This window comes from Leptosomus discolor, chromosome 22 (genome assembly GCF_034619465.1).
Source record: "Leptosomus discolor isolate bLepDis1 chromosome 22, bLepDis1.hap2, whole genome shotgun sequence".
In the NCBI taxonomy this organism is placed as follows: Eukaryota; Metazoa; Chordata; class Aves; order Leptosomiformes; family Leptosomidae; genus Leptosomus; species Leptosomus discolor.
This window is the reverse complement of record NC_141412.1, coordinates 2,492,922-2,512,556: the sequence shown is the minus strand read 5'-3', so window position 1 is coordinate 2,512,556 and position 19,635 is coordinate 2,492,922. Positions and strand designations below refer to the sequence as shown.

General features: G+C 51.2%; 2 protein-coding genes across 3 annotated transcripts; one reads left to right on the top strand and one right to left on the bottom strand.

The window, feature by feature from the left end:
* Positions 1-1,941: 1,941 nt before the first annotated feature.
* Positions 1,942-7,069, bottom strand: HINFP (histone H4 transcription factor). Of its 2 annotated transcripts, XM_086476791.1 has the most exons (9): positions 6,907-7,069; positions 6,450-6,676; positions 6,129-6,240; positions 5,497-5,649; positions 4,824-4,901; positions 4,610-4,730; positions 4,360-4,498; positions 3,937-4,061; positions 1,942-3,257 (listed from the first exon to the last, which is right to left on the bottom strand). In XM_086476791.1, the coding sequence occupies exons 1-9, from the start codon at positions 7,067-7,069 to the stop codon at positions 2,735-2,737; spliced, it is 1,641 nt and encodes a 546-aa protein (XP_086332917.1). In that variant the 3' UTR covers positions 1,942-2,734. The 2 variants fall into 2 exon arrangements, with proteins under 2 accessions (XP_086332917.1, XP_086332918.1); XM_086476792.1 differs by lacking the exon at positions 6,129-6,240 and having other exon boundaries at positions 4,824-4,896; positions 6,907-7,015.
* Positions 7,070-12,878: 5,809 nt separating this feature from the next.
* On the top strand, positions 12,879-19,367 carry POU2AF2 (POU class 2 homeobox associating factor 2). Its single transcript, XM_009960352.2, has 4 exons — positions 12,879-12,992; positions 17,242-17,284; positions 18,064-18,362; positions 18,966-19,367. Exons 2-4 carry the CDS (start codon positions 17,278-17,280, stop codon positions 19,365-19,367), a joined length of 708 nt encoding a protein of 235 aa, XP_009958654.2. The 5' UTR covers positions 12,879-12,992; positions 17,242-17,277.
* Positions 19,368-19,635: the final 268 nt, after the last annotated feature.

Sequence of the window (19,635 nt, the reverse complement as noted above, 5' to 3'; positions counted from 1 at the left end):
TGCAGCCATCCCCAGGCCCCCCCCCGGTCTCCGCCCTCTGGCTGTACCTCTGCAGAAGGACTTGTAGCCCAGCCAGCAGCAGCTGCCATTCCCACACTGGCTCCTCTTCAGCTCCTTGTGCTTCCCCTTGCAGCCCCCCAGGCAGATGGGTGCTGTGCCAGACCAGTAAGTATCCAGGTCTCCTGGTGCCACAGAGAGCAAAGCAGAGCAGGGCTCGGCTGGGGCCCAAGGATCACCCTTCCCACCAGCTAACCAGCCCTCAGAGACCCACAGAGAGGTGGTACAAACACAGTGAAGGTTCATCTCAGCCCACCCCTTGACCCCTGCTGTGGTGAGGAGCACATCCGCTAGCATCCCCCAGCTCTTCTGTAAGCCAGCTCCTGCTTCCCCTGTGCCAAGCCTTGGCACAGGAACGTGATAGAAGTCTTGGTCCCTGCTGAGGAACACCAGTCCAGCCAGGTGCCAGCAGCTCTGGAGCACCCTGTAAGCCCCTCTTCCCCCAAACACCCTGTTACCTTCTGGGTCCTCGCAGGAAACCACCACGGCCAGCACAGCAAGGAAGAGGAGGCCTAGTCCCATAGTGCACACTCTGCCCTCCTCCCCTTGCCCCTCAAATCAAAGGCCCCTTCTCTGCCCAGGAGAAAGTGAACTTAGTTTCCATACACACAGGACAGGGGATGCTGTAGGACACGGGGGGAAGGGAGGAGACATTCCCTTTAATGCCAATCCTCTCCCCAGCAGATAATCTCTGGCAGATTACCCTCCCTGACCCAGTGTTTAAAGGAACAACTCCTCCCAGCCACCACAGCCTCGCCTCCACTCCCAACACCTACCACTCACGTTGTGCAGGAGCGCTGTAGTCCAAGATAATGCAGGTGCAGCCGTGGCTTTGGCAGCAGAGCCCCAAGGTCTGCGTGTTGGAAAGAGGGCCAAGATAGAAGTGCTGCGAATGCAAACCTGGCAGGAGGCCCTTCTCTCGAAGGTATCCTCGGCCCGGCTCTGCCAAGTACCAGGGAGTAAGGGCCAGGCAGGGGTGGGGAAGGCTGGGCAAGACCCCGCCACATCGCATGCCGGCAGCCCAGGGGTGCTCTCCCCAGAGTTAGCAGCACCCTCCTGCAGTGCGTGCAGGACATGGGACAGCGAGCTGCCTCCTGCCCTGCCTCACCCTGAGCACAGGGTGCCCAGTGCACGCCCCTGAGGAGAGCAGTATCGGGGTGCAGGGGCGCACATTGCCCTTCACACACAGCCTGCAGCGGGCAGCTCTGCCCACTTCACCCCTGCTCCTTACCCAGCCCCTGTGTATGGCAACCCCAGAGCATGCTGTCCCTCACCCGGGGTGCAGGCCTAAGGCACTGCTCTTATCACCCCATCCCAAGGGCACAGCCATGAATCACACGCACACAAAGTCAGAAGATGGCCAAGGGTTTAGTATAAAGGGATTTCCTCCATCAACCTGGAATTCCAACAGCTTTTGCTGAGCTGCTTGAGAAAGCAAGCAAGGGGAAAAAGGGTCCAGGCAGGGGATCAGCAGGGCACTTCACTGCCTGCATCTGGGCACGTCACCTCCACACACAGGTCACTCCACGGACACCAGCTTCACACTGTCCTCATCCAAGGGCAAGCCGGCTCTGCTTACAAGCACAGGCTACTCTCTGTATTCAAAAAATGATATCGCAGGCAGCTGACATTCGTGCCCTGAAGGAGGCAGCAGGGAACAGGCGTGCCAGAACTAAACCTGGCCTTCCAGTGCCACCTCCGGGGACATGGAACAAGACACTCTCCAAGGCAGTCGCCAGCTGCACCACGCAGGACATGTCAAGAGATCCTGGTAGCTATTCAAGTGCCCACCTCCCACACTGCAGGCTCTAGGCAACTCAGTCTCACCCTCTCACAACATGCCACGGCCGGCAGGGAGGGGGCCGAAAGAGACACCACGCTGGCTGGCCTGGCAGTCTTGACTTTTATTTGTCTTGCCAAAGTACACTTTGCCCAACCAGAAGGCCAAACCCCAATGTGGGGAGGAAACCGAGGCAAGGACAAAAGCAGTAAGAAGCTCCCAACCCCCAGCGCTGCGGGATAGCAGCAGCCTGCAAGAGAAAGCACTTCAGCCCTCTCCTCCCAGAGATGAGTGCAGTGTAATGGGATCAGTGGTGCAAACACCACCAACAGCACCAGCTGAACAACATAGGAAAGATGATGGGCAGGGAAGTGCTGATGAAGGCAGAAGTGGAGCGTGCCGTCCCTTGGATGGGGGAGAACAGGCCTGCCAAGAGTCACACATCTTCCCAGGGAAGAGGCTCCAGCCGCAGTGTCTGCTCAGGACACCATCCTGCCTGGGGAGAACCTAACTGAGGACCAGGCTCAGCAAGGGCTGACAACTTAGCTGCACAACAGCAGGGACCACATCACCCGCGAGTGACCAAGAGGGGAAGGCGTGTGTCAGGCTAAGGCCAAACCTCCTGGAAGGGTGGGACAGGCTTGCTAGTCCCTCATCCCCAAAGGAGCAGACAGCCAGCTCTCTCCAGCTCAGATCACTTGACCCACAACAGAGAGAGAGACCTGTCCTTCCTCTCTCCCCTGGCAGCCAGTGAGGCTGGGGCAGCAGAGGGGGAAGTTAGCCAGCTGCAGGGAAGTGAAGACAAGCTCAGCCCTCTCCCCCAAGCACTTCCAGCTGCCCCTACCAGCACATCCCACGGAGGCCCAAGTTCTCCTCATGCAGAGGCAGGTGAGCACCTTACACGATCTGGATGCCCAGCTCCTCAGCAGTCTTCTGCAGACGGTCCATGACATTCTCCTCCAGCTCCACAGCCAGCCCGCCAGATCCTGCCACCTGCTCCTCTGAGGATGTGCTGGCCAGGACATAATACACAGTCTCACTCTCCCCGTGCTCGTTGGTCCGGTTCACCACACGGATGATGGGGTTGGCCGGGGTGCCAGGTTCTTGCTCCGATGACAGCGCTGCTCCTGGGAAGGCACTGGGCTGTGCTGGCTCAGGGTTGTCAGCAGAGCAAGAGGCCGGGTGCAGCGGGGCCACTTGCAGCTCAGTAATACTGTTCTCCACCAGGGGAGCCTCTGCAGGGGCCTCCAGAATGATGCCCTGCAGGTTGCCCTCGCCCTCAGACAGCACCACACACTCAGTTGAGCCATCCAGTGCCTCCCCCCGCTTCTCTCTGTCCTTCAGCAGCTGCTCTGTCAGCTCCACGCTCTCGTAACGCACCAGCTGCAGCCTCATGTAGCCATCTTCATGTTCCTTGTACCTGAGCAGAGACAGCCAGGGGTGACAGAGCCAGTCATACTGCAGCCCCTTCCCGAGAGACAGGTAGCAGCCTGAAGCCGCAGCCAAGGGCCCCTATATTTTAGTTTCCCAATGCTACACAGTTGATACCGGGCAAGAAAGAGAAAAACCCTTCAGTTCTTGCCGCTAAGAACACATCCCTGCAGCAGCTTCTGAGCTTTCTGCCAGGCCTCTGTCATCTCCCAAGCCCATCTCCTTCCACCACTCTGTTTCACCAGGAGCATTTGAAGTTCATCCTCTTCCCCTCCCAGCTTTTAGGCTCTGGAAACCCTTTAAAGTTTCCTAGAGAGGATGCAGCAGAGGCATCTGTCAAGACATTGATCTGCAGCAGCTCTCTCTAGAGTGGGACACCTGGACCTGGCCGTGTCCGAGCTCAGAAGCACCCCACCAGACACAGCTGTGATGGCACCACTGCTGCCCTTGCCCCTAATCTCTGACACATGCTGGAGCTGCCACCTAGTACTGCTGTGTCGCTGTGCCAGATCCCGCCAAATGCTTGCTGCCCAGTGTCTCCCAGCCACTGGGAAACGGGTCCTGAGAACATTACATGGGCAAACATCAGAGCCCGAGCACTGCCAGGTCTCTGCTCCAGCTGTCTCTTGCACTAGAGAGGAGGTAGTGAGGAGATAAGGATGTAGTACCTGAAGCGAGGATGCCCCGAGGGCCACTTGAACTGGTGTTTCTTCCTGAGGTGGACAGTGAGGTTGTTTCCACGTGTGAAGCACTTGTCACAAACATGGCACTTGTACCGGGGCTCTGAGTCACCCTGAAGGGCAGAGAGAGGGATGTGAATACCCCAGGAGCCTGATCAGAGGGCCTGGTACCCACACATGTGCACGGAAAGAGGAATCAGGTTCTCCGAGAAGACTGACATGATGTATCATTGCAGCAGTAAGACAGGAATGCAACCTGACCTCCCATTCCTACAGCCCTGGTCAACCTGGGGCACTTGACACCACTGTAGCTTTTTTTCCTCATGCTTCTGTACAGCATGTTGCACTTAGTGGTTCTCAGCTGCACTGGCAGAGAGTACACAGCAGAATAGCCCTCTGCTCCCTTCCCACCTCATGGACTTTCCGGTAGTGCAGTTTGATGGAGCAGAGGGAACGTGCAGTGAAGCTGCAAGCCTCAAACTCGCAGCGATAGGCTGGCTCTTTGCTGTGCGTGTCCAGATGTTTCCTCAAGTCAATGAGATTCTTGCAGCTAAAAGGGAATTATAAGGGAACAAAGCTGAACACTGTGTAGCACACACACACGCTGCTGGGTAAGCTTCTCTGTCACCAGTCTGGGAAGACGGAAAGCCCTGGTCCTCACCTGTAGTCACAGTAGTCACACTTGAACGGTCGCTCCTCGCTGTGCCGAAAACGAATGTGATTGCGCAGGGAGGAGGGCAGCGGGCAAGTCATGTCACACAGAGGGCACTTGTAATGGTTCACTGTGCAAAAGAACGGGCGGAAAACATAACCACAAAGCAGGGCCGAGCACACGCTCTTCAGAGCCTCAGTTGGGAGAAGGGGCCTTTACTCACCATGGTTCCTCATATGGTCACGGAGCAGCCTCTCTGTGGCAAACCTCTTGGAGCAGTGAGAGCACTGAAACCTCTGCTCTGCAGCGTCAGGGCCAGGGAGAAAGGGGAGGGGGTGGTGAGAAAAGAGAACAAAGCAGAGAGAACAGCACAAAGAGCAGCAAATAAGAAAACCAGGTAGTTACAGCAGAGCTGGGAACCCTTCTCTCCAGGCAGAGACAGCAGACACTGACTACAAAGCCAAACACACAAAAAAACCCCCACTTGCAAAGATCAATCTTCATCCCCTTTGCCCAGTCTCCTTGTGCTGCCAGTGCACAAACTGGGGAGGAACCGTCACATACACACACCCCACCAGCACAGGACAAGGCAACTCAACAAGCAAATCCCAGTGCTGCTGCAAGTGCCCAGCTGCTGCCTCTGACTTCAGGCCCGGCTCCCTACAGGAGGAACAGCTCTGGCTGCAGCAGTGCGAGCCCTGTGCAGCCTTACCAGCCTCCAACCCTCCTGCCTCTGCAAGGAGACGTTTCTCAGAGATTCACCAGCGTCTGAGTCCCCAGTCATCAGAGAATCCAGGCTGTTTCCAAGCGCACCCATGCCCTTTGCTCTAGCAAGCCAAAGGGCCCAGTCAGAGGACTGCTCACAACCCCCTCCTGCCCCACCCGCAGGAGCTTACGGTCCAGGGCAGTCTGACGGCGGATGTGGTCAAAGAACTTGGTGTTGTTGGCGAACATGCCCCCGCAGGTTGGACAGGCCACCACCTTCTCCTGCGTGTGGCTGCGCAAGTGCTCCCGCAGTTTGCAGCGCCCCTTGAAGGTGCAATCGCAGTCTAAAGAGGAACAGAACGCCATTAAGATCCTTCACACATGGGCCACGATCCACAATCTGACCGAACAGCAGGCTGCTTGCTTCTGTTCTGACCAGCAAGGATCCGGTCCCTGCTCCAAAAAGCCCACAGAGCACAGGGTGAGATCACTAGTGTACAACCGGCATGGCCGCCCCCCACTGCAAGCAGCTCAGGCAATTGCACAAACACAGGAGAGAGAAATTATTGAGAAAAAGTAAACGGGAACCTTTTCTTCAAGGTACTAATTAAATATAAATGAAAAGTTCAATATTAAGCACTTAACTGGATCCCTGGAAGGAAATTCCACACGAATGTTTCACTGTTAGGACCACAGACACGTATTTTTGAAATTCAAGAGGCTCTCTGAAATCCTGCCAAGGAGTGCAGAGCTCTCCCGTGCAACATTTGCAGTCCAGCCCTGTGCAAAGCTCTCTAAAGAGGCCTTGCATGCACCCACTAACCTTTCCAGCCACAGAGGACCACGTGGTTCTCCTTCCCTGCTGCCTTGTACTCCGAACAGAAGCTGTGATCCTCCACGTGCCGATAGAACCACTCGGGATTATCAAACGATCTCTGTTGGGGAGCAAGGACGGACAGAACAGGGCGAAGAGATCAGCAAGAGCTGGCCTCAGCCAGAGCACAACAGATGCTTTCACAGAGGTACAAACACAGCCAACAGGCAGGCACGCAGGCAAGCTGCAGGACAAAAGCAGCTCTCTTTCCCTTGGCTTCCACGTCACAGGTAACATGTATGAAAGTAAAACTAGGTCCCCTCTTCTCACCTCACAGTACTCCCACAGACACAGAAAGTTCTCCTGGATCTCGGGGATGATATTGCGGCTCTGGAAGTCCAGCTGGCAATGGCTCACATCTGACTGGCTCTGCAGGGCCCGCAGCCCCCACTGCTTCAGCTTGGTGTGGTAGCAGTGGAAATAGACGTGGCGAATGAGGTCAGCTGAGCTCTCTGGGGAACAGAAACCGCATTCCTGCCACAAACACGTGTATTCCTCTGCAACACAAACAGGAGATAGACAGGCCATAATGGTCAGATGGAAACTCTCCCAGTAAAGCTCAGGTTCCCGCAGACCGAGAAACACCGCGGCTTTTTCCATGAGATTCCAGTCCTGCAACAGGCAACACTGCTCTCTGCAGGGAGAGGAAGATTCTCTCAGGGTGAAACATCTCAAGAGAAGAGGGAGGGGTTATGAGCCGCCGCGGTCGAGGCTGCTAGCTCCTTACCGAGAGGGTCCATCTCGTCCCGGTGTTCCCCAGGAAGATGCTGCTGCAGGTGCTGGGCCACGTGCTGGCAAAACTCCTCCATCTTCGAGGCCACGTAGGTGCACGCATCCCACTCGCACTGCAGCACCACGGCCCCCTTGCCGCCGGCCTTGGCGGGCGGCATGGCCGGGGCTGCCGGCCCTCGCGAAAGGCAGGGCGGAGACGCCGAGGCCTCCCCTCACCGTCGCAGCCACCCACCACCCCAAACCGGGCCGGGCGCTGTCCGGCAGGCCCCGGCGAGGGCAGGGGCGGCCGGCACCGGGGCTGAGCAGGACGGGCCGCCGGGCCCAGCAGCACCGGACGGGCGGGCGGGCGGGGCAGGGGGGAGCCCCGGGGCACCGGGCAGAGCGGGGCCCGGCAGAGCGCCCCACTCACCCTCCGCCCGCCCCTGCCCCGCCGGGGGGCGCCGGAACCCAACGGACCGCGCCCGCCCGCCCGCCCAATAGCAACCTCCTCTGCCGAGCGGCCGACCAATCCCCGCGCAGGAGCCGGCGGCAATCGTGCAGCGGCCGAGCGGGCCCGCCCGGAAGCAGCGCCGGCTCGCAGAGGTTCCGAGCCCGTTGGGGGCTGACCCCCGAGCGGGAGCCCCGCAGGCACCCGCGGGGCGAAGTCCCGTTTGGTTTTGGGAAGCCGCTGTCCCGGGAGACGGGACCACTTTTGTTATCGTAGGATTTCGCACGGGACCTGGCTTGGCGGTGGTGGAGCGTGAAGATCGGCAGAGGCTTTGCTACTGCCACGTGATGTTGATTTATCCTGGTGCCTCCAGAATCCTTCCTCGCCTAAACAGGAGAGGCCTCGCAGTGCAGAGACCGCAGTCAAAACCCGCACAACCGGGCATCTCGGCCAAGCGCCGAGTACAAAACCCACCAGTATTGCAGTTCCTGCTGTGAGACGGTGCAACATGTCCACTTTACTCAATAAAGACAAGCCAGATTGAAATGGCAGTTTGCATTAAACAGACAGACATTGCCAATTGCATCTGCTGTTCCAGGCTTTTGTAACAGAAAATCAAGACGCAATTCCCAGAAAGTTTGCTTTGGCACAGGTAAATGCCATGCTAAAAATCAAACTGGATTGTATAAAGTGTGCCACAAACGTGCCTTGCCAATACACGACGGCTTCTGTAGCTCCTGTCATACACTCTGGCTCTCCCCTCTGATATAAATAGGAAGCACATGCCCAAATGCAGCAAATTACACAGAAAAATCTGGGTCTGGTGCTTTTTCAAATTAAGATGTAAGGCGAGAGATGCATCTCCTTTAAAAGAAGGCTGGCTGATTCTTTATTTTATCTTCATTTGTTTTCCGCAGGATCTGTTGTTTTCAATGTAATTATTTTGTAAGCAGTACAGAAAACACCTGGGCAGGCTACACAGTGCAAAGCTATTAGCTTGAAAGGGGCTGGGATTCAACTTGTATATCCTAACCAAAGTATATAAATATCCAGCACAGGAGACAAAACTATCTGGGAAGCCTGCCAGGAGGCAGGTGGCAAAATAAGCCTGTTGCTGACAGCAAAGATAGCCTCTTCTGTTTCAACTTTACATCCACCCACACTTCCCCAACCCACCTGGTGCTTCCTGCTTATTCTATTACCTGTCAGCCAAATCCAAGACACCTGCAGGTACCAGGACGGGGTGGCCAGGAATGGACAGGCCAATAAGACTAGTCTTTCATAAGAGGGCATATATACGTGGTCAAAGACTGTATACAGGAGCTGGAGTCCTCCATAAGCTTGACTGTGTGGTGTCCTCATGTCTGAGCAGGCCAAATACTCAAGTCACTCTGCAAGTTAAGAATATTGGGAATTATTCAGGATGTTATTTCAGCTCTGCCTTCACCCCTCACCTCAACGGCCTGAGCAGATGCAGCCTTTGCCAGCTGCTGCTCTTTGTATTTACTTTTTCTTCCAAAGGAAAAGAATAATTACACTTAAAAAACCCCAATAGCCTCCTTCAGGAAGGCAGTTCACATGACAGGCCAAATTCATCTCCAGACCTATGCTGGGGAAAGCACATGGAATTACAAAGAGGGATGGATCTTACCTAATAGACTCACAAGCTGGCAGCAGGCTCCACAGAAATATTTAATTGTGAGGAACCTATCAGCGCCAGTCTTGTCCGGCTCATGTAGGATGAGCACAGCAATGCTGCGCACCAGCTCACTCTGCTTGTACACAAAACACTCTAGAGATCATCTGCTTCACCACAGCCTGTCCTCACCACATTGATAGGTTGTGCTAGCCGTGTGGCAGGGAAAATGTCTCTCATAGAAAAAGCAGATATGTTTCAGAACTAGGATATAAGCTATGGTGCTTAAAGAAGAATTTAAAGGCTTAGCTCCGCAGAAGCAGACTTACTACCATTTGGAGGCTGGGAACAGAGGAATGGCTATAGCAGGCCTGGCCAAAAGTCCTTTTAATCTGCGTCCAACAGCAGTGTAAGAACAAGTCCTTTCCTAGCTGCTGTTTCCTCTCCTGGCACCTCACTGGAGAGTGACCTCAGACCTTCAGAAAGGGCACCCTTCACTTGATAACAGAGTGCCAAACCCTGGCCTCCCCTGCAGGAGCATGTGGGTTTGATAAAGGATGTTCCTGCTGGTCCCAAGAGCATGCTGTCCCTGGCTGAGTGTTACCTCTCTCCCTGGAGGTGCTAGTGGATGCCATGCAGAGCCTCACGGGTTCACAGTGTCCAAAGATCCAGTTTTACTTGTGTAAAGCACAAGCTCACCTGTAGGGTCCCAGAGAGACAGTACTACTCCCCAAGTAAGGCCTGCTCTGTGCATCTTCAACAGTACTTGGGTATCTTACAGGCATGAGAAGATGTGCAAGTGTCCCAATCTTGTCCCAAGCCTTGTTTTTCCAGCCAGGTCCCTCACCTGTAAGGAGATGGCTCATCACTGCAAGACTTACCAGCCTTTCACTTTCACCCAAGATTTTTCCATTAGTAAACCTCAGCTCAGTTTCCATCTGTGAAGCGTCAACTTAGACAGGAAAGAAACTCTTTGGGAATGATCCACACTGACCATGCAAATTGGAATGAAACACACATCAAGATATTTGCATTTAAGCAAATCCCAAACAAGGTTTCGTGGAGACACCACTAAACTGTAGAAAACATATTTCCGTCAGGCTCAGCTGGAACTTTACCAGTGGAGTATGAGCACTGACATCACTCTGCTCTCGGAAGCTCATGACAGACAGCCCTTCTCCAAAGTCCTGCAGAATCTGAGAGCTGGGACTTTTCAGAAGAGACGACAATGGAAACAGGTGAGTTTCAGGACCTTGACTTTTTGCAAGTGTAAAGATGCATTTTCATGGAAATATCAGGGAAAGAACATACTGTGCTGTCCTTGGGCTCATACTATAAAAAAAATCAGAAAAAGAATTGTCTAAAATTGACACGTGGCATCTTTAGTGTCCAAAGATTTTAGTAGTATCTATTAGCACGTTCCACCTTCTCTAGGCTGAATTTATATTCCTTCGCAACATAATATTTTTCCAAAAGGCAGTTAGATCAAAGTGATGTGAAATATGATTAAATTTGCTTAAAAGTTATATGAACTCAGGCCTAAATTAGCATTCCCTTCTCCAGTGCTGCCAATAGCAGAGTTACCTGGAGTTTTAATAGCTCAGCATCAGATCCTTATTATAAATAAACTTGTTGCTTTCAGTGAGTTATGTGAGGCTGGATTGCTAAGTTAAAAACAGGGTTTAGTGACAGAGCATTGCATTGCTTACTTATGAGAATGAGCAGAGGAATAACTGAGTATATGTGTGAAGTAAGCTCAACAGCACAGCACATCACCCATATGTAAAAGTAAACAGGTGTGGAAGTGTTTCTCTAATGTCTTTAGATCGCAGTAAAGGCATTAGGAAAACAGGACTGCAAAAGTGCAGAGCATCAGATGCTAGAAATGGTCAGAGAGAAGCAAGGTCATTTAACACAAAGAGGTTTTAGGATTTGGCAATATCAGACTGAAGAATAAAAGAATAAAAGCTGCTCACAGCTTTTCCAGTGATGCTAGTTTAGAAATATTCCCATTCTGAAAGTTAAGTGTATGACTGTCTCCTCCACTTTGGTCCTTCTCCAAAGGTCTGTGCTGAATCAAGGTCTGAATCTTCAACTGGATGCAGCTAGCAAAGTCTGCATGAGTTACTGCAGGTATCAAACCATCATGGAGCTCTATGAACTCTGCTCTACAGTTCAGGCTTTTCTGTCAAATCGCAATGCTGTATCTCTAAAGGAGCTCTCATGTAAAGACACAAAGATTCAGATACAGAAAGCATAGCTGTTTCTGCCAGTTATACCTGCTTTGCCACAGCTTTTGAGCTCCAGCTATGTGTGCACACTGGGTACACATGCTTCCAACTGCTCTTAGTGAAAATGGCCCTGAAAATGTAGTATAGGAGGCAGATTTCTTCCTTGGGACATGGAAAAGAGCCTACCCCAGTATACAGATTCCTCTCAGCTGCAAGAGTTGATATCCATTTCTGGCTGTGTCCTGGCTTGTCCACAGATACTCACTGGTTGGTATGCAGACTCAGCCTTCACCTCTGCTTTGACCATAAGCTTTTTGGGGCACTGGCTCTTGCAATGCATTTGCCTTGTGCCCAGTCTTGGCGGAAGTCTCTCTGGTTATTACTCAAACATCAAAATGAAGTTGCAGTTGCCAAAAATTGCAATTGCTGTGGCCCAACAGAAAACATTTGGGGTAACCCCAAGCCAGTACTGAGATTCTGTGTTGTTTAAACCCTCTTCCCTTCCTAAGCTCTCCGTGTGTATGTGCACCTGGGGACACAATGGCACACAAATGAAAGTGGTAAATGGAGCCAAATGACACATCCTGAAAAGCAGAAGGACGAAATAAATCACAATTTTAGAGATCAAACACATCAGCTGTGGAGTGGCTGTTTGTATTCCCTTGGGAGGACACGGCTGTGTGTTTTCCAAGGGATTAGCTTCAAAGTTAAGTTGTTCTCTGGAAGATTTCAATGAAAGCCCATATGGATGCTCCTCCCTGGCTGCACAGGTGCGAGCTCTCTGTTCAGGCACAGCCTGCTAGCCAGGATAAAAAAAGCTGTCCCTGGTATTGTACCTCATACCTCTCTGCCCTCACTTGTGCCAAAATGCCTGTACACAAAACAGATCTCTCAAAGCTTTATCCAGGCAGAGGAAGAGAGCAGATGCCTCACACCAAAGGTCACACAGACCCTACGGACAGGCTGTGCTGTATTCCAGGCAGGTCAAGAAAATGGAGCAGGCCTGCCTGCAGCCTCTTGGGTGACATGGGCAAGACACAGTACCCTTCTTCGTGGTTTTATCAAGGTTATTGAGGAAGGCATTGAGTCCCCAGGTACCTGTCTGTATTTGCTATGGATACAGAGCAGACCAAGCGGTCAACTCCTTTTCCTTTCCCAAGATCTGCACTGTGATCCACATCACTGTGCAGAGGAGTCACTCCAACAATCCTGGGTATTTCCACTTTTGCTGCGCTGAGATCAAAGCTCGCAGAGCAATGTGCTGAAAGCCAGCAACACCAGAAGGGCAAAGAGGGACTAAACCACAGCATATCTGCTATGGTTAAATCAAATTTTGGTGGCCCAAAGGGCAAATGTAGGATCCCCAAAGCTCCCTTTGGAAAAACAAAAGCCAAAACCCATCAGCCAGACATATCTGGCACAGAGGGAGCTGCATGGAAACCACATGGCAGCCAATACTGAGATGCAAGGTATGGCACCTCAGTCTTCGTTCTCTGCTAAGGAGCAGCCCTCGTTGTTGGGCTCCTAAGGGATGATTTTGTGTTAATAATAGCAATCTTATATGCCTTCTTCCTAACTTGGTGTACAGAGGTGATGAATTTGCTTCTTCCAGAGCAACCTCTTCCAGCTGCTCTGTGCTTTCACTGAACTCCTCTAATGCTCGTTTCATTTCCTCAGTCCCTACAGATTTGGGCAAACGGGTGTACCAAGGAGTGCGAGTGAAACACACAGTCAAAGATCTTCTTGCTGAAAAAAGATCCAGGCAGGGCAGCGGCTCCCGCTTCAGTGTAAGTCACTTCCCATCCACCAGCCCCTCCCCTCTCATTTTTTAAACCAGAAAAGTCGTGTCATGTAATGCTCTGGTTTAAAGAGCATTTATATTGAGTTCAGGGCACTGCCAATATTGACAGGAAAACAGCAAAAACATTTGCAACACTACTGTTTGCCTAAAAGATCACAGATTGCTCCTTGATTTTTTACATCAGTGAACCTTTTGAAGGATTGAAGTCCTTTTTTTTTAAAGCAGATCAGTAATGCTAAATTTCTCATTCATTTCACATCCTACATATGACACCTTTCCAAGTCCACTTCCTTTTTCACTACCTACACTTGAAAAACTCAATGCCACAAAAATAGATGTTCTTCCCTGAATGTTGTGCTCCTTTCCAGCTCCTCTCTAGCATGCTAGAGTGCCAGGGGAGATGCAGTGATGTTATGGTCTGGAAAGAGGCCAAGCATCAATTTGTAAAAGATATTTCTTCTTAAAGTGGTTCTACGGCAACAGGAGACCTGTCAAGTTATAGTACGCTACATTGTTTTTTCTCCATTACTAGACAGAAAAGCAACGCTGTCCCCAGAAGCGGGCACAACATTGCAGGTGCCAGCACATGGCGCTCAGTGGCACAGTAATCCATTCCCTGTGTGATCTCACCTTTACCAAGCAGCAGCACTTCATGTCCAGGCTGACTGGAAGCAAATGGGGCCACTGACAGATGAGGAGATGCAGTCAAGCTGCTGAAACTGTGTCCTGGGAAGGAAAGGGTGGGAGCAGAGACCCAAACTACTGGCAGCAGGAGACACGTATTAGGAGTTTCAATGCTCCCCCCCCAGCTGTTTGCCTTGGGCTTTTTGCCTGTAGCAAAACAAAGAGACCTCAAAAGGACTTGCAAGTGTTTTTTCCTGCTGTGACTTTCATGCATGTCGACTCTGTGTAACAAAACAGGCAGAAAACCAGCACGGGCATTACTAAAAAAAAAAAAAAGCAAGAGCTAGTCATATGTATCTTCACAGCCTTCAGCTCATGCAGAGAGGCAGAAGACCCCTTGAGCCATGGACAGTCACTGGGAAACACATGCTCCCACCAGGCAGGCATTTAGGAAGCCTGCTTTGGGCAAGAGCAGGAAGCAACTGCTGTCTTTGCACTCACTGAGAAAACAGATCCTGGTTGATGACTATCATGCTTTACCTGCTCCCTTTCTGGAGGCGGCAGCTTCAACAGCTGCAATCAAAAGCCCTAGGAACTGTAAAACCCTGGCTGCTTTTTTTATTGCCCTTTGCTTTGTACTCTGAAGCTTAGCAGTTGTGTGTCTATCTAATGCAAAATCAGCCCTGTTGCTAATTCCCTATGAGAGATGAAAAATTATTGTGCAGGGCAAACATCCGTATTTGCTCGAACGTATCATGAAAAGAAACAGCTGTAAGTGCAGCTCTGTTTATCTGACAAAATATAATCCAGAATCAAAGCAAATGGCAGATAACTGAACACCCCTTTGTGTATTTATGATGCAGTGTAATTTAGCCGCATCTTTTGTTTGAATGGGATCTTTTTTACTCCAAAATCAGTAAGCCTTTGCTGTGCAAGGGGAGGTCTATGGAGGAGATAAGTGCTGCTAGGGAAAGGTCATTGCTCATCAGAGGCGAGCTGCTGGGCTGTTTACTGAGGCAGCAGAACAGCAACAATTTTGTGACTGCCAGGCCGTGCACACATCAAGTGATAGGAAACCAGCACGTACTGTGATGTAAACCGCACAGTTTGGGCCTCTGAGTTCCCTCCAACTGCAGGGCAGAAGGGCTTGGTCCTGGGCTTTAGGGAGGGTCTGCCTTTTTTTCCTTTGGCTCATCCTCTGCATAGGCATGAGCCAGCAGTTACCCTCTGCACGATAAAAGGATTACCCTGCTTTCTGAGGTGGAGAAACTGGTAGGTACGCAGATAAAGTACTATGCCCAGCAGCACTTGGAGGCCAGGGACAGATCATTCAGCAAACTTGCTGTCAGCAAACCGATGAGGTGCCCCGCCCAGACTAAGCTTTGATTTTATTATTAATTTTTATTACTTCAGCTGCTGTACTACAGATTGGGCCCAGAGAGGAGATACACTGAAGCCAAAGTATGGTCAAAGGGCACCATAGGTCCCCATTGCAGGACCAGGTCGTTATTTTTACTTGGATCCTTACATTTAGTCCTCTAAGGCAGCCTTGTAGCTGAACAACATGCCTGGGTTACCAAGGCAGTGAAGCAACACAGCTCTCTGGAGTACCCCCAGCCAGGATCTCTGCCTGGTCACGTGCTGAGGCAGGCTGAGACCAAGCTTATCAACAGATGAATATGCTGTGGGCTCAAGTGATGCTAAACAGACACACTGATGTGTTGTAGAAGATACAGCTACCCTAGTTCCACAGCACTGAAAGGAAGTAATGCAGGGAGGAAATGAGCTAATGGGCTTCAATTAAATTGAGCCCTTCACTGCCTGATAAAGAGCCAGGAGGCAAGTGAAATGTAGGTCTCCACAAGTATGTGGGTGCCTGCTGTGACAAAGGCCAAAGATGGGCTGCTGCAGAGGCTCTTGCAATTGAATTAAAGCTGCTAAAACCCTTGCAGCTGATGTCAGCTCTGTGGCTATCCATCATAGGTGTGTGCAAGACAACCTACTGCCTGTTACCCACAGTCAGATAGTTTCAGTAGCTGTTGAGCTGACAGAATCAAAGATGAACTTAGATGCACTGATAATTTGAAATGCTCCATACTAGAGGCTGGCAGCTGTGTCCAGGCACCCTCCTGTCTCTCCAGCAAAGCACGCAGCTCTCATTACTGCAGCCCTTTGACACGTAGGCAGCATCTGTGCTGCCTGTACCTCCTAGCCCAACTTTTTCCTCAAACACAGTGTTAGGGGTGCCAGATGATAGTACTAGACTACTTCCCAGCAGGGTGTTAAGACTGAGGTCTAAACACTAGTGCAGAGGCCTGCACCATTACTTTCAAAGAGATTCCTCCTCAGTGAACGCAGACATGAGCTGGCTGCAGGGTACGGTGGCCACGGGCAGGCAGAGGAGGTGCCGGGGAAACGCCCCGAAGCAGGAGAAGGTATTACTAAAGTGACAGGGATGCTGAGAGAGGTGTCTGCTGAGACCAGATTTGCATGTGGAGACTTTAGCTTTGCAGGGCAGCGTGCATTACCAGCTATGATTCTCACTGAGGTCCGCGGCCAAAAATGGCCCAGCTGGAGACAGGTGCAAGCCCCAGCCCTGAGCCTGCAACATGAACATTCTCATCTGCCCGCAAGCCAAAGTGCTCCTCCCTGCCACCTCCTGTCACTCCTGCAGCCCATGTGACTTTTGTGGGCTCCAAGCTCATTTTCATCATGGAGCAAGGAGCAGCTGCAAACCTCCCTCGGCAGTAAAAGGAAGTCCTAGCACTGGCAAATTTAATTCAAATCTAAACCTCTAAATTTGGTTGCTTGCTATGGCAGGAACCTCCTGTTTACACTATGCAAACCGAAAATAGCATGCCACCATCGCTGGTCAGGGTGACAGCACAGCTGAAATGAACGCAGCCGTGGGCGCTGTATTTCTGCTCTATGGGTTTGGAGGTCTGGAGACAGAACATAATGAAACTCCGTGTATAAGCTCTGCTCCAGAGAAGCAAATGCCTTTGCCACAGTGCTTTGTGAGGAATTAGTCACCAGGAACACCAGGGTCACTCAGGGCTAATTGTCCCTTACCTAGGGACCAAGAGAAGATTATTATTATTATCAGTCTTGCTGTAACACCCAAATAGGAGCTAGAAACAACTGCCTTCTACACACAGCCTGCTTGTTCTGCTTGGAGGGGCCAGCTAAAGTGGCTCTGTGGCAGCTAGATGCAGCACAGGAGAGCTGGGCTACAATATGGTCGGTGCAGAATATGCCTGTTTTGACCAGCCAAGGGCTTAGATACCAGCTTATTGAGACTCGTTCTGTCCCAACACCAAAACCACTGCCCAACATTATGCCTGCATGAAGGGACCCTGCAGTACATGAGAAAGAAGCCCATTATCTTGATATTTCTACTCTTATCAGCTCTACAGGAGACTTTAAAAAAAATCTCTTCTTAGCCTACATCTGCTAATACCCAAGAGGCCCCAAGCTTGAAATCTTGTTGTCAAAGCTCTTCATACTGATAGCACCAAGGCTGAATTATGCCAACACCTTCCCAAACTCCACGCTTAGAAAGCCTCTTTGCTTTGAAAATACATTTTTAAACATATCTTTATCTTTTGCAGGGCAGCAACAGCACACCACAGTCACCATTTGTCCAAATGCCAGGTGAGGTTTTCCTCCACTGATAAATACCTTCCATGCACACTGGACAGTTGACACTGCTACTATCTCTTCTCCTCCAAAGGACAGGAAGCGAGCAAAGGAGCACTGGAGCAGGGCCACACCTCAGAGAGAGCCCAGGAGGAAAGCAATTGAAAGAGTCAAACCAGGAACAGTGATAATAAAAGAAAGACCCCTGTAGTCTTGTACAAAATTCCCAAAGAAGGAAAAGAGAGGTAATTAAAGCAGTTCCCACCTCTTTTGATAGAGGTGCCACACAGAACCACCTCTTTTCCTTCTGCATCTTCCAGTTTTCCCTGTAGCTGAAGAGAGAAAGTACGAAACCAGGAACTTACCTGTTTTGTCCTTTGAGCTCTTGGGCAGGGAAAGGGGAGTGAGGCTGGGAAAGGGGAGTGAGGCTGGAACAGGCACAGGCGGTTTTGCAGCTATAATCCCATCCTCCTCCCTAAGCACTGTAGCACAGCAAGGAAGAAACAGAGACTGGCAAAGCTAACCTCAATGCTCCCAGTCTCATTCTTGAAGCTTCCCAAAATACATTTGGTTTGCCGCAGATGGGGATCATCAGCTGGATCATGGCAGCTTGAGGTGCTAAAAGCACTTGGGCTGACACACCTGTTTCAAGTCAGGATTGACTCCTGCTCTGGGTGATGCTAGGGAGAAAAGGGCTCTATTTTGCACCTGTAGAGGTAACTATAGCTCTGTAGCTCCCCAGGTGCTATTGTTATGGTCTCCCTTTAGCCAATCCTTTTTTCTTACCACCACAGGCTCCCCTACCACGGCTGGTTACTACAGCGTCAGGAGATCCTTTGCAACTGAGTTGGATTTCCATAATACAAAGCAGTTTGTCAGTGATGTCTACTCATCCCCTCTAGGGTCCAAGCCCTTCTCATGTGATTCCTCTGCCGCTCAGGGCTACTCGACACTTCTGGACCCTTATCTCACCGACCAATATGGGGATTACCGTGCCACTCCCCTCACAGCTGGTACCAGCTCCTTCTTCAGCCCTTCTTCGGTGCCCCCTCTCCTGCCATCCTTCCCTAATGACACACCGCACCTCCTACTAGTGAGTGAGTCTATGGTTCTGAGTCACCCAATGAAAGATTACCTGATTTAAAACCGGGGTTAAGTCAGGGGACTCATGTGGAAAGGATGTGGCTGTTACAGGAGGCAGCCACAGCAGAGCACACAGCAGATGGGGCAGGGCTGAGGGGGAACAGTTTTTGTCTTTGTTGCTGTCCTCCATCTAATTTTCCCCTCTTCCTGTTGGAGACCAACTCCCAAATTAACAACCTTCCTTCCCTGCTCCCCAAACCAACTACTCCATTAAGCTCCTAAAGATTCTAGAAACATCCTTTGTTGGCTTCAGGCTGTTGCCTAGCCCCATCCCTGACACTTTCCAGGAGCCAGCTCCATTCACACCACCAGGGAAGAGTTCAGTCCTGCTGTGAGCCTGCTCCAGGCCTTGCCCACTATTGACAGCATGGAAGTTTCCTTTCAATGGTTTTAGCACCAGATACTGCTCCAGAGCAATGGAAACCCTTGTGGTTCCCAGCCAGGCTCTGGGGATAGCTTGGCTCATTGAAGCCAAGCTAGATAAGCCGGTACCTCCAGGACAAGCTTTTATTCTTAAGGGTCTTTCTTGTCTTGTCTCCCCACTTCCATGCAGAGAGAGCCCTGGGACCAGACCTCACCCGACAGTCTCAGCCAGTCCGACGGTGCGTGCTCAGACCCTCTGCAAGCACTGCCTGCCAGCACCAGCTGCCTCTCCTCACATGAGTCCGGAGGTGTTTCCCCATACCGAAGCTCAGGTTGGACCCCAGCCATCCCCGGAGCCCAGCCCTACCCTCTGCATCCACTCGAAGATGTCCATTACTCCCCTAGCTATGCTGCCGCCTCACCCTACTCCTTCTCACCATTCATGACTGTGGCAAATGAGCTTACCTCCAGGATGGGCCACCTCTCACCAGAGCAGTCCTCAGAGATGCCACCTCTTCACGATAACTCTGCCTGGGCAAAAGAGGATGGAAGTCCCATCTGGGGGACTTATGAAGGCCGGAGAACTTATTGATGAGAGATAAGAGCTAGAGGAAAAGAAAGATGGACCATTATTGAAGCAAATTAACTATTTATACACTTTTTCCAAAAGCTGGTCCTTCAAACAGAGGATGCTAACAATACACAATGCTTTATGCTCTGTTTAGAAATACAGTCACTTGGATATACCACACTTAGCTTATAGTGGTGCCTTCTAGCGCCTTAGGAAAGTCATTGCTCACAGTCCTGCTGTGCTACAAGTAAAATACACAGCCTGAAAAATACCTGCACTCTATGGGCCT

Bases quoted from the DNA above. Each gene is read 5' to 3' on its own strand.
- POU2AF2 (XM_009960352.2), top strand. The intron at 18,363-18,965 runs GTGAGTGAGTCT...ACTTCCATGCAG, and splicing joins ACACACCGCACCTCCTACTA to AGAGAGCCCTGGGACCAGAC.
- HINFP (XM_086476791.1), bottom strand. From the start codon at position 7,069: ATGCCGCCCGCCAAGGCCGGCGGCAAGGGGGCCGTGGTGCTGCAGTGC. The intron at 6,677-6,906 runs GTAAGGAGCTAG...TTTGTGTTGCAG, and splicing joins GGACGAGATGGACCCTCTCG to AGGAATACACGTGTTTGTGG. The intron at 4,731-4,823 runs GTGAGTAAAGGC...TCTTTTGCACAG, and splicing joins TGACCATATGAGGAACCATG to TGAACCATTACAAGTGCCCT.